The sequence below is a fragment of the Oncorhynchus nerka genome, unplaced genomic scaffold (assembly GCF_034236695.1).
Source record: "Oncorhynchus nerka isolate Pitt River unplaced genomic scaffold, Oner_Uvic_2.0 unplaced_scaffold_838, whole genome shotgun sequence".
Classification (NCBI taxonomy): domain Eukaryota; kingdom Metazoa; phylum Chordata; class Actinopteri; order Salmoniformes; family Salmonidae; genus Oncorhynchus; species Oncorhynchus nerka.
Genome location: NW_027040430.1, coordinates 117,911 through 133,268, shown reverse-complemented (window position 1 = coordinate 133,268; position 15,358 = coordinate 117,911). Strand labels below are relative to the sequence as shown.

Sequence of the window (15,358 nt, the reverse complement as noted above, 5' to 3'; positions counted from 1 at the left end):
GATAGGAGAAGCACAGCTACCATTCAACAGTCTATCCGTATGGTTTATACACCAGTAAATCTCTATTGGCGAGGGATAGGAGAAGCACAGCTACCATTGAACAGTCTATCCGTATGGTTTATACACCAGTAAATCTCTATTGGCGAGGGATAGGAGAAGCACAGCTACCATTCAACAGTCTATCCGTATGGTTTATACACCAGTAAATCTCTGCATTGGCGAGTGGCTTTAGTACTTCCGTGTCATTACACAAACAGACGATACCTCCTTCTATTGAACTAACAGCCGCTGTTAAACCACCCAGCTACTTCCTGAAGTCTGCGATTCAGACCGGAAAACCAAATATAACTCCGGGTTTTAACTCCTTTAAAAAAATAGCCACCATGGAATCAACATCTAACAACTACGAGCGGAACTGTGTTCTGTGTTGTCAGGAGCTCGACATCTTCGCCCTGGGGAAATGCGACCACCCGGTGTGTTACCGTTGCTCGACCAAAATGAGGGTGCTGTGCGACCAGAAGTACTGCGCCGTGTGCCGGGAGCAGCTCGACAAGGTAACACCGACTACCGGCCCCGACTACTCTACAGCGGGGATGCGCTGGGAACACTGTAGGCCGTGGGATCTGCTCAGCTACGTTTCTAATGATCTCTCACGGATTCTTATCTAACTACTTCAGTTAGGTCGGAGGGGTTTTTATTTACTTACTTAGATAGTTATTCGTCAAAGTCAACACATAAATGTGTAGTTTGTAAGTGGTAATAGGCAGGCACGAGCTAACCCCTCCACACACACACACACACACACACAGTTAAATGACCTAAGAAACGTAATGACTAACGTTAGCTTGAGTGTTATCACAAATAGAACACAGAGGTGAGTTATAACACATTTTTGGTGTTATTGTCACCAGGTAAGTAGTTGTTGTATTTATGTAGGTAACTAATAAGTATGTAACCGATGCTATAAGGCCATGTACGGTTGTCTTATGAGAGAGGGCTGTCAGGCTTCATGAAAGGGTGGTGGTTATGTAATGGTTTTTAATTTACTACCGGGGACGGGACAGTCTCCCCTCCCCGTACCATGGACCTAGCCACAGATGATCCATTATATTGACCAGGGCCCGGTTTCCCGACAGCGATGGCATTTTGGTTGGACTGTTTTAACTATCCGATGACGTTACATGCGTTTCCCCAAAAACACCACGTAGAGAGACAGCGGTCTGATGGAACGGAAGAAAGGGATCACTGCTCTAGGATGAGTTTTCTCCATTCAAATATGACCTTATTAATTAACATGGTAACTATTTCACAATGCAGACGACGGAACAGCTCCTAGACAGACATTAGGCCTAAATGCTTACTCAATAAAAATGCACTAAATCACAGATTTGGCACGTCATTGCGCGCATGTTAGGCTACACATGATACATTTTTTGACAAATTACAGACATTTGTGAAAAGTACAAGTAGGAAAATAGAAGTGAATTGATTGAACATTAATGAGCCTATAGCCTAATGTTTAAATTTGAATGCATTCATCTCATTTTTTAATTAAAAAATAACTTTTCATACTTCACATCAATTGCAAAGACATTGAGAACTTTGTATTCGTAGTCGACTTTGTTCTGAGGTTATCAGTGTTCAGAAAGACTGATAAGCCATGTGGTTCTATGGTTTGTCTCGTTTAGCAGCTCGGTCGGTCATTGTGATTCTATGTTTGTCTCGTTTAGCAACTCGGTCATTGTGATTCTATGTTTGTCTCGTTTAGCAACTCTGTCATTTCCAGGTTTCCTAGTTCTGCGGCATGAGGCAGGCATTATGCCCTGTTTACATTGTGAAGGACACTACATGACCAAAAGTATGTGGACACCTGTTCATCCAACATCTCATTCCAAAATCATGGGCTTTAATATGGAGTTGGTCCCCCCTCCCCCTTTGCTGCTATAACAGTTTCCACTGTTCCAGAGTCCAATGGCGACAAGCTTTACACCACTCCGGCTGACGCTTGGCATTGCGCATGGTGATCTTAGGCTTGTGTGTGGCAGCTCGGCCACGGAAACCCATTTTCATGAAGCTTCCAACGATGTTGCTTCCAGAGGCAGTTTGGAACTCGGTAGGGAACTCTTGCAACTGAGGACAGACGATTTTTACGTGCTTCAGCGCTCGATGGTCCCGTTCTGTGAGCTTGTGTGGCCTACCACTTCGAAGCTCAGCCGCTCTTGCTCCATGACTGTTTCCAGTTGAACATGTTATTTCTCCAACCTCTTAAAAGGTGACAAACTGACACGTTTTCATTTTTGCCAAAAAACAACTTCATCTGCCTCCCCGAGTGGCGCAGCTGTCTTAGGGCACTACAGCCGCGTCGTCCAGGGGGAGGGTTTGACCGGTGGAATTTCCTTGGCTCACTGCGCTCTAGCGACTCCTTGTGGTGGGCCCGGGCGCCTGCAAGCTAACCTCATTTGTCAGTTGAATGGGTTTTCCTCCGACACATTGGTGCGGCTGGCTTCCGGGTAAAACGAGCAATGTGTTAAGAAGTAGCTCGTCTTGGCGGGTCATGTTACGAAGGACGCAAGACTTGACCTTCAACCCTCCCTCCGAGCTCGTTGGGGAGTTGAGACAAGATCGTAACTACTAATTGGATATCATGAAATTGGGGTGAAAAAGGGGGGTAAAAACCCTTTTTCTATGAAAGGCTCATACGCCTTTGATTTGACGGCCTGCAGAAGCGCAAAATGACTGTTAAACCTGATGACATGATTCTGCGTGTGAGCTGAGCTAGCCAATGACATCACCTACAAGCATGAGCTTGGATTTGTATTGGAAAAGCAGTTCCTGCCCATCTTCATACTGTCTTTGGGTGAGTTCCTGCCCAGCTTCACACGGTCTTTGGGTGAGTTCCTGCCCAGCTTCACACGGTCTTTGGGTGAGTTCCTGCCCATCTTCACACGGTCTTTGGGTGAGTTCCTGCCCATCTTCACACGGTCTTTGGGTGAGTTCCTGCCCATCTTCACACGGTCTTTGGGTGAGTTCCTGCCCATCTTCACACGGTCTTTGGGTGAGTTCCTGCCCATCTTCATACGGTCTTTGGGTGAGTTCCTGCCCATCTTCACACGGTCTTTGGGTGAGTTCCTGCCCATCTTCATACGGTCTTTGGGTGAGTTCCTGCTCATCTTCACACGGTCTTTGGGTGAGTTCCTGCCCAGCTTCACACGGTCTTTGGGTGAGTTCCTGCCCAGCTACACACGGTCTTTGGGTGAGTTCCTGCCCAGCTTCACACGGTCTTTGGGTGAGTTCCTGCCCAGCTTCACACGGTCTTTGGGTGAGTTCCTGCCCAGCTTCACACGGTCTTTGGGTGAGTTCCTGCCCAGCTTCACACGGTCTTTGGGTGAGTTCCTGCCCAGCTTCACACGGTCTTTGGGTGTGCGTTGAGAGAGCGCTGCAGCAGGCAGCTGAGTCACCTGAGTGAGAGGAGACATTTGCTGCCTTCACATGCTAGTCGGAACTAGGAAAGTCTGAAATGTCCGACTTGCTTAACTGGTTGTAGTTATACACACACGTGCCTCGTTCAATCAATCAGCAAGTCGGACGTTTCTGAGCTTCCAATTCCGACTAGCATGTGAACAGCAGACGCACGTCCTGACAACTGTTTCACCAGTTGTAGTTGGGCTGTTTAATTTGTCATTGTGGAGACATCTTTTTCCATAAAACATATCAGTTCTATTTATTTGACCTTTATTTAACCAGGCAAGTCAGTTAAGAACAAATTCTTATTTTCAATGACGGCCTAGGAACAGTGGGTTAACTGCCTGTTCAGGGGCAGAACGACAGATTTGTACCTTGTCAGCTCGGGGGTTTGAACTCTCAACCTTCCGGTTACTAGTCCAACGCTCTAACCACTAGGCTACCCTGCCCTGGTTTTCCAGTGTTAAAGCACTGGAAAACCACTAGGCACTAGAGCGCATTAGATACATTCGGTTGTAGGTGGTTTAAACTACATTGTAATATCGACTCTGCTTATGGAAAACCGTATCAAGCGGAGGGTTTTTACGCTCAGTTCTTGGGTCTCGAGTGGGTCTCATTTCCACAGGTTTACTGTCTCAAATGGTAGGCTGCAGTAGCACGACAGTCATTTCCACAGGTTTACTGTCTCAAATGGTAGGCTGCAGTAGCATAGAAATAGGCTACTGGACAGCCAACAGCTGCAAATGTATCATTCTCCACATGTAATGTCAGTTTCATTGGAACTTTCCCCTGTAACAGAGGCCCCTGGACTGTTCCCCAATAACAGAGGCCCTGGACTGTTCCCCCAATAACAGAGGCCCCTGGACTGTTCCCCCAATAACAGAGGCCCCTGGACTCCCTTCCATGCCTCTGTTATTGGGGGACAGTCCAGGGGCCTCTGTTATTGGGGGACAGTCCAGGGGCCTCTGTTATTGGGGGACAGTCCAGGGGCCTCTGTTATTGGGGGAACAGTCCAGGGGCCTCTGTTATTGGGGGAACAGTCCAGGGGCCTCTGTTATTGGGGGACAGTCCAGGGGCCTCTGTTATTGGGGAACAGTCCAGGGGCCTCTGTTATTGGGGGAACAGTCCAGGGGCCTCTGTTATTGGGGGAACAGTCCAGGGGCCTCTGTTATTGGGGGAACAGTCCAGGGGCCTCTGTTATTGAGGGAACAGTCCAGGGGCCTCTGTTATTGGGGAACAGTCCAGGGGCCTCTGTTATTGGGGGAACAGTCCAGGGGCCTCTGTTATTGGGGGAACAGTCCAGGGGCCTCTGTTATTGGGGGAACAGTCCAGGGGCCTCTGTTATTGGGGAACAGTCCAGGGGCCTCTGTTATTGGGGAACAGTCCAGGGGCCTCTGTTATTGGGGAACAGTCCAGGGGCCTCTGTTATTGGGAACAGTCCAGGGGCCTCTGTTATTGGGGGAACAGTCCAGGGGCCTCTGTTATTGGGGGAACAGTCCAGGGGCCTCTGTTATTGGGGGAACAGTCCAGGGGCCTCTGTTATTGGGGGAACAGTCCAGGGGCCTCTGTTATTGGGGGAAAGTTCACAATGAAACTGACATTACATGTGGAGAATGATACATTTGCAGCTGTTGGCTGTCCAGTAGCCTATTTCTATGCTACTGCAGCCTACCATTTGAGACAGTAAACCTGTGGAAATGACTGTCGTGCTACTGCAGCCTACCATTTGAGACAGTAAACCTGTGGAAATGACTGTCGTGCTACTGCAGCCTACCATTTGAGACAGTAAACCTGTGGAAATGACTGTCGTGCTACTGCAGCCTACCATTTGAGACCGTAAACCTGTGGAAATGACTCTCGTGCTACTGCAGCCTACCATTTGAGACCGTAAACCTGTGGAAATGACTGTCGTGCTACTGCAGCCTACCATTTGAGACAGTAAACCTGTGGAAATGACTGTCGTGCTACTGCAGCCTACCATTTGAGACAGTAAACCTGTGGAAATGACTCTCGTGCTACTGCAGCCTACCATTTGAGACCGTAAACCTGTGGAAATGACTCTCGTGCTACTGCAGCCTACCATTTGAGACAGTAAACCTGTGGAAATGACTGTCGTGCTACTGCAGCCTACCATTTGAGACCGTAAATCTGTGGAAATGACTGTCGTGCTACTGCAGCCTACCATTTGAGACAGTAAACCTGTGGAAATGACTGTCGTGCTACTGCAGCCTACCATTTGAGACCGTAAACCTGTGGAAATGACTGCCGTGCTACTGCAGCCTACCATTTGAGACAGTAAACCTGTGGAAATGACTGTCGTGCTACTGCAGCCTACCATTTGAGACAGTAAACCTGTGGAAATGACTGTCGCAAACTGAACTAAGCAAACTGCTAAATCATTCAGTTGACATTTTGCCTCCACATTGTCTTGGCTACTGTAGGCTATCTGAAATGAGATTACGTTTTATCAGGGGCTATAGGCTGCCTGTAGTTAGCTAAGCAAACCATGGTAACGTTTAACGTCCAATCATAAAACCAGATTTTAGTTAGTATCCTGTGCCTATTGAAATGACAAGTCAATCTCACTAATGAGCCATTTTATAACATTTTGTTTGGTTTGATATCTGATAACAGCACAATTGCCAGAAAAAGAGAGCCTGACATTTGTTCTTTTGAAACTGGAGGCAACAAAGTATAACTGTCTTAAACAGGTAATTGTTTACAAGTAGCTAGCTATCCCATAACCCCCCCCCCCCCGCCCCAACACATACTTTCAGCTTCTGTGGTAACTTCCTGTTCTTCAGGGCACTCTGGCACGACTGAAGAACACTCAGAGTTAGGAAAAATGTCAAGTGTGTGGTGTCTCTCGCAACTGAGCCTTGAACCACAAGGGATGTTGGGATTCCACTCCACTAGATACAGTGGTATCTTCAACCTAGCCGAGCATTCAGCTAGCTACAGTGGTATCTTCAACCTAGCCGAGCATTCAGCTAGCTATGGTGGTATCTTCAACCTAGACGAGCGTTCAGCTAGCTACAGTGGTATCTTCAACCTAGCTGAGCATTCAGCTAGCTACAGTGGTATCTTCAACCTAGCCTAGCATTCAGCTAGCTACGGTGGTATTTTCAGCCTAGCATTCAGCTAGCTACGGTGGTATTTTCAGCCTAGCATTCAGCTAGCTACGGTGGTATTTTCAGCCTAGCATTCAGCTAGCTACGGTGGTATTTTCAGCCTAGCATTCAGCTAGCTACGGTGGTATTTTCAGCCTAGCATTCAGCTAGCTACGGTGGTATTTTCAGCCTAGCATTCAGCTAGCTACGGTGGTATTTTCAGCCTAGCATTCAGCTAGCTACGGTGGTATTTTCAGCCTAGCATTCAGCTAGCTACGGTGGTATTTTCAGCCTAGCATTCAGCTAGCTACGTGGTATTTTCAGCCTAGCATTCAGCTAGCAAGCTGCTCTGCAGTGCAAGCTAGCTTGCTATAAAATTAGAGAAACTAGTTGAGGAAAAAGTAACTAAACACCTGAAACAATATATTTGTCCTGTTTATTTGCAGTCTCCCAAAATAAGTATGGTCTCTGAGACAGATTCTCCATCTCATTATAAACACTACTCTGGTCTGTTCAGTAGTGGGACTACAGACTGATTTCACTACTCACTTTAACTAGCTGGCTAATCCCTGTCTCTGTTAGTTTGTGAGCTAGTGCCCTAGGGTAGGGTTAGCTTCATTTAACAGCTGTACTTTGATTGTCACTGTAATGTTGGTTGGTATAACAAGGAAAACCCCAAGGGCTTGACCCCAGCTACCAGTGGACCGGTCCGGTAAAGGCTGATTCCCATTGACAGGGTTGTTTGTGTCTAGGTGCTGTTTGTGTCTAGGTGCTGTTTGTGTCTAGGTGCTGTTTGTGTCTAGGTGCTGTTTGTGTCTAGGTGCTGTTTGTGCAGCTACCAGTGGACAGGTCAGGTAAAGGCTGATTCCCATTGACAGGGTGTTTGTGTCTAGGTGCTGTTTGTGCAGAAGTTGGTGGCGTTCTCCTCTCAGCCCCTCCAGACGCTGCAGGTGGAAAGGAAACATGACATCTACTTTACAGACTCCAAGATATACGCTCAGTTCAGGTACACTGCTTTCCTCCTCCTATCCCTCTTCCTCCTATCCCGCTCCCCTCTTCCTCATATCCCTCTCTCCTCTTCCTCCTATCCCTCTCTCCTCTTCCTCCTATCCCTCTCTCCTCTTCCTCCTGGCCCTCTCTTCCTCTCCTCTTCCTCCTGGCCCTCTCTTCCTCTCCTGTCTTCCCCCTGGCCCTCTCTCCTGTCCCTCTCTCCTCTTCCCCCTGGCCCTCTCTCCTCTTCCTCCTGGCCATCTCTCCTATCCCTCTCTCCTCTTCCTACTGGCCCTCTCTTCCTCTCTCCTCTTCCTACTGGTCCTCTCTCCTCTTCCCACTGGCCCTCTCTTCCTCTCTCCTCTTCCCACTGGCCCTCTCTTCCTCTCTCCTCTTCCCACTGGCCCTCTCTTCCTCTCTCCTCTTCCCACTGGCCCTCTCTTCCTCTCTCCTCTTCCCACTGGCCCTCTCTCCCTCTCTCCTCTTCCCACTGGCCCTCTCTCCCTCTCTCGTCTTCCCACTGGCCCTCTCTCCTCTTCCCACTGGCCCTCTCTTCTCTCCTCTTCCCCCTGGCCCTCTCTCCTATCCCTCTCTCCTCTTCCTCCTGGCCCTCTCTCCTATCCCTCTCTCCTCTTCCCACTGGCCCTCTCTTCCTCTCTCCTCTTCCCCCTGGCCCTCTCTCCTATCCCTCTCTCCTCTTCCTCCTGGCCCCCTCTCCTCTTCCTCCTGGCCTTCTCTCCTCTTCCTCCTGGCCTTCTCTCCTCTTCCTCCTATCCCTCTCTCCTCTTCCCACTGGCCCTCTCTTCCTCTCTCCTCTTCCCACTGGCCCTCTCTTCCTCTCTCCTCTTCCCACTGGCCCTCTCTTCCTCTCTCCTCTTCCCACTGGCCCTCTCTTCCTCTCTCCTCTTCCCACTGGCCCTCTCTTCCTCTCTCCTCTTCCCACTGGCCCTCTCTTCCTCTCTCCTCTTCCCCCTGGCCCTCTCTTCCTCTCTCCTCTTCCTCCTGGCCCTCTCTCCCTCTCTCCTCTTCCTCCTATCCCTCTCTCCTCTTCCCCCTGGCCCTCTCTCCTATCCCTCTCTCCTCTTCCTCCTGGCCCTCTCTCCTCTTCCTCTCTCCTCTTCCCCCCTGGACTGCTCTTCCTCTCCTGTCCCTCTCTTCCTCTCCTGTCCCTCTCTTCCTCTCCTGGCCCTCTCTTCCTCTCCTGGCCCTCTCTTCCTCTCCTGGCCCTCTCTTCCTCTCCTGGCCCTCCTTCTCCCTGGCCCCCTCCTGTCCCCCTCCTGGCCCTCCTGGCCCTCTCTTCCTGGCCCTCTCTTCCTCTCCTGGCCCTCTCTTCCTCTCCTGGCCCTCTCTTCCTCTCCTGGCCCTCTCTTCCTCTCCTGGCCCCCTCCTGTCCCCCTCCTGGCCCTCTCCTGGCCCTCTCTTCCTCTCCTGGCCCTCTCTTCCTCTCCTGGCCCTCTCTTCCTCTCCTGTCCCCCTCATGTCCCTCTCCTGGCCCTCTCTTCCTCTCCTGTCCCCCTCCTGTCCCTCTCCTGGCCCTCTCTTCCTCTCCTGGCCCTCTCTTCCTCTCCTGGCCCTCTCTTCCTCTCCTGGCCCTCTCCTGGCCCTCTCTTCCTCTCCTGGCCCTCTCTTCCTCTCCTGGCCCTCTCTTCCTCTCCTGTCCCCCTCCTGGCCCTCTCTTCCTCTCCTGTCCCCCTCCTGGACCTCTCTTCCTCTCCTGTCCTCCCCCTGGACCTCTCTTCCTCTCCTGGACCTCTCTTCCTCTCCTCCCCATGGCCCTCTATCTACTATCAGTCTCTGTCTCTGTCTCTCTTCCTCATGTCTCTCTCTGTCTCTGCCTGTAGGACACTGCTGCAGTCTGAGTGTCCTGTGTGTCCAGAGTCTAAAGTCTTCTCAAAGTTTGAGGAGTTGGAGCAGCACATGAGGAAACAGCATGAACTCTTCTGTTGCAAACTCTGTACCAAACACCTGCAGGTAGGTTACCTGTGTGTCTGCCTGTTATACCTGTCTGTTATACCTGCCTGTTATACCTGTCTGCCTGTTATACCTGTCTGTTATACCTGTCTGTCTGCCTGTTATACCTGTCTGTCTGCCTGTTATACCTGTCTGCCTGTTATACCTGTCTGCCTGTTATACCTGTCTGTCTGTCTGTTATACCTGTCTGTCTGCCTGTTATACCTGTCTGTCTGTTATACCTGTCTGTCTGCCTGTTATACCTGTCTGCCTGTTATACCTGTCTGTTATACCTGTCTGTCTGCCTGTTATACCTGTCTGCCTGCCTGTTATACCTGTCTGCCTGCCTGTTATACCTGTCTGCCTGCCTGTTACACCTGTCTGTTACACCTGTCTGTTATACCTGTCTGTCTGCCTGTTACACCTGCCTGTTACACCTGTCTGTATGCCTGTTATACCTGTCTGTCTGCCTGTTATACCTGTCTGTTATACCTGTCTGTCTGCCTGTTATACCTGTCTGTCTGCCTGTTATACCTGTCTGTCTGCCTGTTATACCTGTCTGCCTGCCTGTTATACCTGTCTGCCTGCCTGTTATACCTGTCTGCCTGCCTGTTATACCGGTCTGCCTGCCTGTTATACCTGTCTGTCTGTCTGTTACACCTGTCTGTTATACCTGTCTGTCTGCCTGTTATACCTGTCTGTCTAAATGTCTGTGACCTGTTCCCACCAGATCTTCTCCCATGAGAGGAAGTGGTATAACCGGAAGGATCTGGCACGTCACCGTACCCATGGCGACCCAGATGACACGTCTCACCGCGGACACCCGCTCTGCAAGTTCTGTGATGACCGTTACCTTGACAACGACGAGCTGCTGAAACACCTCCGTAGAGACCATTACTTCTGTCACTTCTGTGATGCTGACGGAGCCCAGGAGTACTACAGGTACACACACACACACACACACACACACACAGGTACACACACACACAACCAGTCACATGTTTGGACAGACACACACAGACACAGAAACACATTTATTTTTTACTATTTGGTGGACAGAACACAGCCCTGTTTGGTGGACAGAACACAGCCCTGTTTGGTGGACAGAACACAGCCCTGTTTGGTGGACAGAACACAGCCCTATTTGGTGGACAGAACACAGCCCTGTTTGGTGGACAGAACACAGCCCTGTTTGGTGGACAGAACACAGCCCTGTTTGGTGGACAGAACACAGCCCTGTTTGGTGGACAGAACACAGCCCTATTTGGTGGACAGAACACAGCCCTGTTTGGTGGACAGAACACAGCCCTGTTTGGTGGACAGATAGCCCTATTTGGTGGACAGAACACAGCCCTGTTTGGTGGACAGAACACAGCCCTATTTGGTGTACAGAACACAGCCCTATTTGGTGGACAGAACACAGCCCTATTTGGTGGACAGAACACAGCCCTGTTTGGTGGACAGATAGCCCTATTTGGTGGACAGAACACAGCCCTATTTGGTGGACAGAACACAGCCCTGTTTGGTGGACAGAACACAGCCCTGTTTGGTGGACAGAACACAGCCCTGTTTGGTGGACAGAACACAGCCCTGTTTGGTGGACAGAACACAGCCCTGTTTGGTGGACAGAACACAGCCCTGTTTGGTGGACAGAACACAGCCCTGTTTGGTGGACAGAACACAGCCCTATTAGGTGGACAGAACACAGCCCTATTTGGTGGACAGAACACAGCCCTATTTGGTGGACAGAACACAGCCCTATTTGGTGGACAGAACACAGCCCTGTTTGGTGGACAGAACACAGCCCTGTTTGGTGGACAGAACACAGCCCTGTTTGGTGGACAGAACACAGCCCTGTTTGGTGGACAGAACACAGCCCTGTTTGGTGGACAGAACACAGCCCTATTTGGTGGACAGAACACAGCCCTATTAGGTGGACAGAACACAGCCCTATTTGGTGGACAGAACACAGCCCTATTTGGTGGACAGAACACAGCCCTATTTGGTGGACAGAACACAGCCCTATTTGGTGGACAGAACACAGCCCTGTTTGGTGGACAGAACACAGCCCTATTTGGAAGGTCAGTCCATCATTACTTTAAGACATGAAGGTCAGTCCATCATTACTATAAGACATGAAGGTCAGTTCATCATTACTATAAGACATGAAGGTCAGTTCATCATTACATTAAGACATGAAGGTCAGTCCATCATTAAGACATGAAGGTCAGTCCATCATTAAGACATGAAGGTCAGTCCATCATTAAGACATGAAGGTCAGTCCATCATTAAGACATGAAGGTCAGTCCATCATTAAGACATGAAGGTCAGTCCATCATTAAGACATGAAGGTCAGTCCATCATTAAGACATGAAGGTCAGTCCATCATTAAGACATGAAGGTCAGTCCATCATTAAGACATGAAGGTCAGTCCATCATTAAGACATGAAGGTCAGTCCATCATTAAGACATGAAGGTCAGTCCATCATTAAGACATGAAGGTCAGTCCATCATTAAGACATGAAGGTCAGTCCATCATTAAGACATGAAGGTCAGTCCATCATTAAGACATGAAGGTCAGTCCATCATTAAGACATGAAGGTCAGTCCATCATTAAGACATGAAGGTCAGTCCATCATTACTTTAAGACATGAAGGTCAGTCCATCATTAAGACATGAAGGTCAGTCCATCATTAAGACATGAAGGTCAGTCCATCATTAAGACATGAAGGTCAGTCCATCATTACTTTAAGCCATGAAGGTCAGTCCATCATTAAGACATGAAGGTCAGTCCATCATTAAGACATGAAGGTCAGTCCATCATTACTTTAAGCCATGAAGGTCAGTCCATCATTAAGACATGAAGGTCAGTCCATCATTAAGACATGAAGGTCAGTCCATCATTACTTTAAGACATGGTCAGTCCATCATTACTTTAAGACATGAAGGTCAGTCCATCATTAAGACATGAAGGTCAGTCCATCATTAAGACATGAAGGTCAGTCCATCATTAAGACATGAAGGTCAGTCCATCATTAAGACATGAAGGTCAGTCCATCATTAAGACATGAAGGTCAGTCCATCATTACTTTAAGACATGAAGGTCAGTCCATCATTAAGACATGAAGGTCAGTCCATCATTAAGACATGAAGGTCAGTCCATCATTACTTTAAGCCATGAAGGTCAGTCCATCATTAAGACATGAAGGTCAGTCCATCATTACTTTAAGACATGGTCAGTCCATCATTACTTTAAGACATGAAGGTCAGTCCATCATTACTATAAGACATGAAGGTCAGTCCATCATTACTTTAAGACATGAAGGTCAGTCCATCATTAAGACATGAAGGTCAGTCCATCATTAAGACATGAAGGTCAGTCCATCATTACTTTAAGCCATGAAGGTCAGTCCATCATTAAGACATGAAGGTCAGTCCATCATTACTATAAGACATGAAGGTCAGTCCATCATTACTATAAGACATGAAGGTCAGTCCATCATTACTTTAAGACATGAAGGTCAGTCCATCATTACTATAAGACATGAAGGTCAGTCCATCATTACTATAAGACATGAAGGTCAGTCCATCATTACTTTAAGACATAAAGGTCAGTCCATCATTACTATAAGACATAAAGGTCAGTCCATCATTACTATAAGACATGAAGGTCAGTCCATCATTACTATAAGACATGAAGGTCAGTCCATCATTACTATAAGACATGAAGGTCAGTCCATCATTACTTTAAGACATGAAGGTCAGTCCATCATTAAGACATGAAGGTCAGTTCATCATTACATTAAGACATGAAGGTCAGTTCATCATTACATTAAGACATGAAGGTCAGTCCATCATTAAGACATGAAGGTCAGTCCATCATTAACTGTTCAGAGGAGACTGTGTGAATCAGGCCTTCATGGTCGAATTGCTGCAGAGAAAACCACTACTAAAGGACACCAATAAGAAGAAGAGACTTGCTTGGGCCAAGAAACACGAGCAATGAACGGAAGATCTCCGCATGTGTGGTTCCCACCGTGAAGCATGGAGGAGGTGGTGTGATGGGGTGGGGGTGCTTTGCTTGTGACACTGAGAGTGATTTATTTTTACTTCAAGGCACTCTTAACCAGCATGGCTACCACAGCATTCTGAAGTGATACACCATCCCATCTGGTTTGGGCTTAGTGGGACTATCATTTCTTCAACAGGACAATGACCCAACACACCTCCAGGCTGGGTAAGGGCAATGGTGATGAAGGAGAGTGATGAAGTGCTGCATCAGATGACCTGGCCTCCACAATCCCCTGACCTCATCCCAATTGAGATGGTTTGGGATGAGTCGGATCGCAGAGTGAAGGAAAAGCAGCCAACAAGTGCTAAGCATATGTGGGACCTCCTTCAAGACTGTTGGAAAAGCATTCCTCATGAAGCTGGTTGAGAGAATGCCAAGAGTGTGCAAAGCTGTCATCAAGGCAAAGGGTGGCTACTTTGAAGAATCTAAAATATAAACTCTGTAAAATAAATAAACTTCCTCTCACTGTCAACTGCGTTTATTTTCAGCAAACATTACGTGTAAATATTTGTATGAACATAACAGGATTCAACAACTGAGACATAAACTGAACAAGTTCCACAGACATGTGACTAACAGAAATGGAATGAACAAAGGGGGGTCCAAATCAAAAGTAACAGTCAGTATCTGGTGTGGCCACCAGCTGCATTAAGTACTGCAGTGTATCTCCTCCTCATGGACTGCACCAGATTTGTCAGTTCTTGCTGTGAGATGTTACCCCACTCTTCCACCAAGGCACCTGCAAGTTCCCGGACATTTCTGGTGGGAATGGCCCTAGCCCTCACCCTCTGATCCAAGAGGTCCCAGACGTGCTCAATGGGATTGAGATCCAGGCTCTTCGATGGCCATGGGAGAACACTGACATTCCTGTCTTGCAGGAAATCACGCACAGAACAAGCAGTATGGCTGGTGCATTGTCATGCTGGAGGGTCATGTCAGGGTGAGCCTGTAGGTGAGCCTGTAGGAAGGGTACCACATGAGGGAGGAGGATGTCTTCCCTGTAACACACAGCGTTGTCATGCTGGAGGGTCATGTCAGGATGAGCCTGTAGGAAGGGTACCACATGAGGGAGGAGGATGTCTTCCCTGTAACGCACAGCGTTGTCATGCTGGAGGGTCATGTCAGGATGAGCCTGCAGGAAGGGAACCACATGAGGGAGGAGGATGTCTTCCCTGTAACACACAGCGTTGTCATGCTGGAGGGTCATGTCAGGATGAGCCTGTAGGAAGGGAACCACATGAGGGAGGAGGATGTCTTCCCTGTAAAGCACAGCGTTGAGATTGCCTGCAATGACAACAAGCTCAGTCCGATGATGCTGTGACACACCGCCCCAGACCACGACGGACCCTCCACCTCAATCCCGCCCCAGACCATGACGGACCCTCCACCTCAATCCCTCTCCAGAGTACAGGCCTCGGTGTAACGCTCATTCCTTCGACGACAAATGCAAATCTGACCATCACCCCTGGTGAGACAAAACCGAGACTCGTCAGTGATGAACACCTTTTGTCTGTCCTGTCTGGTCCAGCGACGGTGGGTTTGTACCCATAGGCGACGGTGATGTCTGTGAGGATCTGCCGTACAACAGGCCTACAAGCCCTCAGTCCAGCCTCTCTCTTAGCTTTTCGCGAGCAGTCTGAGCACTGATGGAGGGATTGTGCGTTCCTGGTGTAACTTGGGCAGTTGTTGTTGCCATCCTGTACCTGTCCCGCAGGTGTGATGTTCGGATGTACCGATCCTGTGCAGGTGTTGTTACACGTGGTCTGCCACTGTG

The 15,358-nt window shown here is 48.8% G+C and overlaps 1 protein-coding gene across 1 annotated transcript in view; it reads left to right on the top strand.

The window, feature by feature from the left end:
• The first annotated feature begins 212 nt into the window (after window positions 1-212).
• The window catches only part of znf598 (zinc finger protein 598), a 68,055-nt gene continuing 52,909 nt past the window's right edge, over window positions 213-15,358 (top strand). The window contains exons 1-4 of the mRNA XM_065016833.1: window positions 213-554; window positions 7,466-7,578; window positions 9,404-9,533; window positions 10,243-10,454. Coding sequence (XP_064872905.1) covers window positions 384-554; window positions 7,466-7,578; window positions 9,404-9,533; window positions 10,243-10,454 — 626 coding nt within the window. The 5' untranslated portion in view covers window positions 213-383. The remainder of the gene's footprint in view (window positions 555-7,465; window positions 7,579-9,403; window positions 9,534-10,242; window positions 10,455-15,358) is intronic.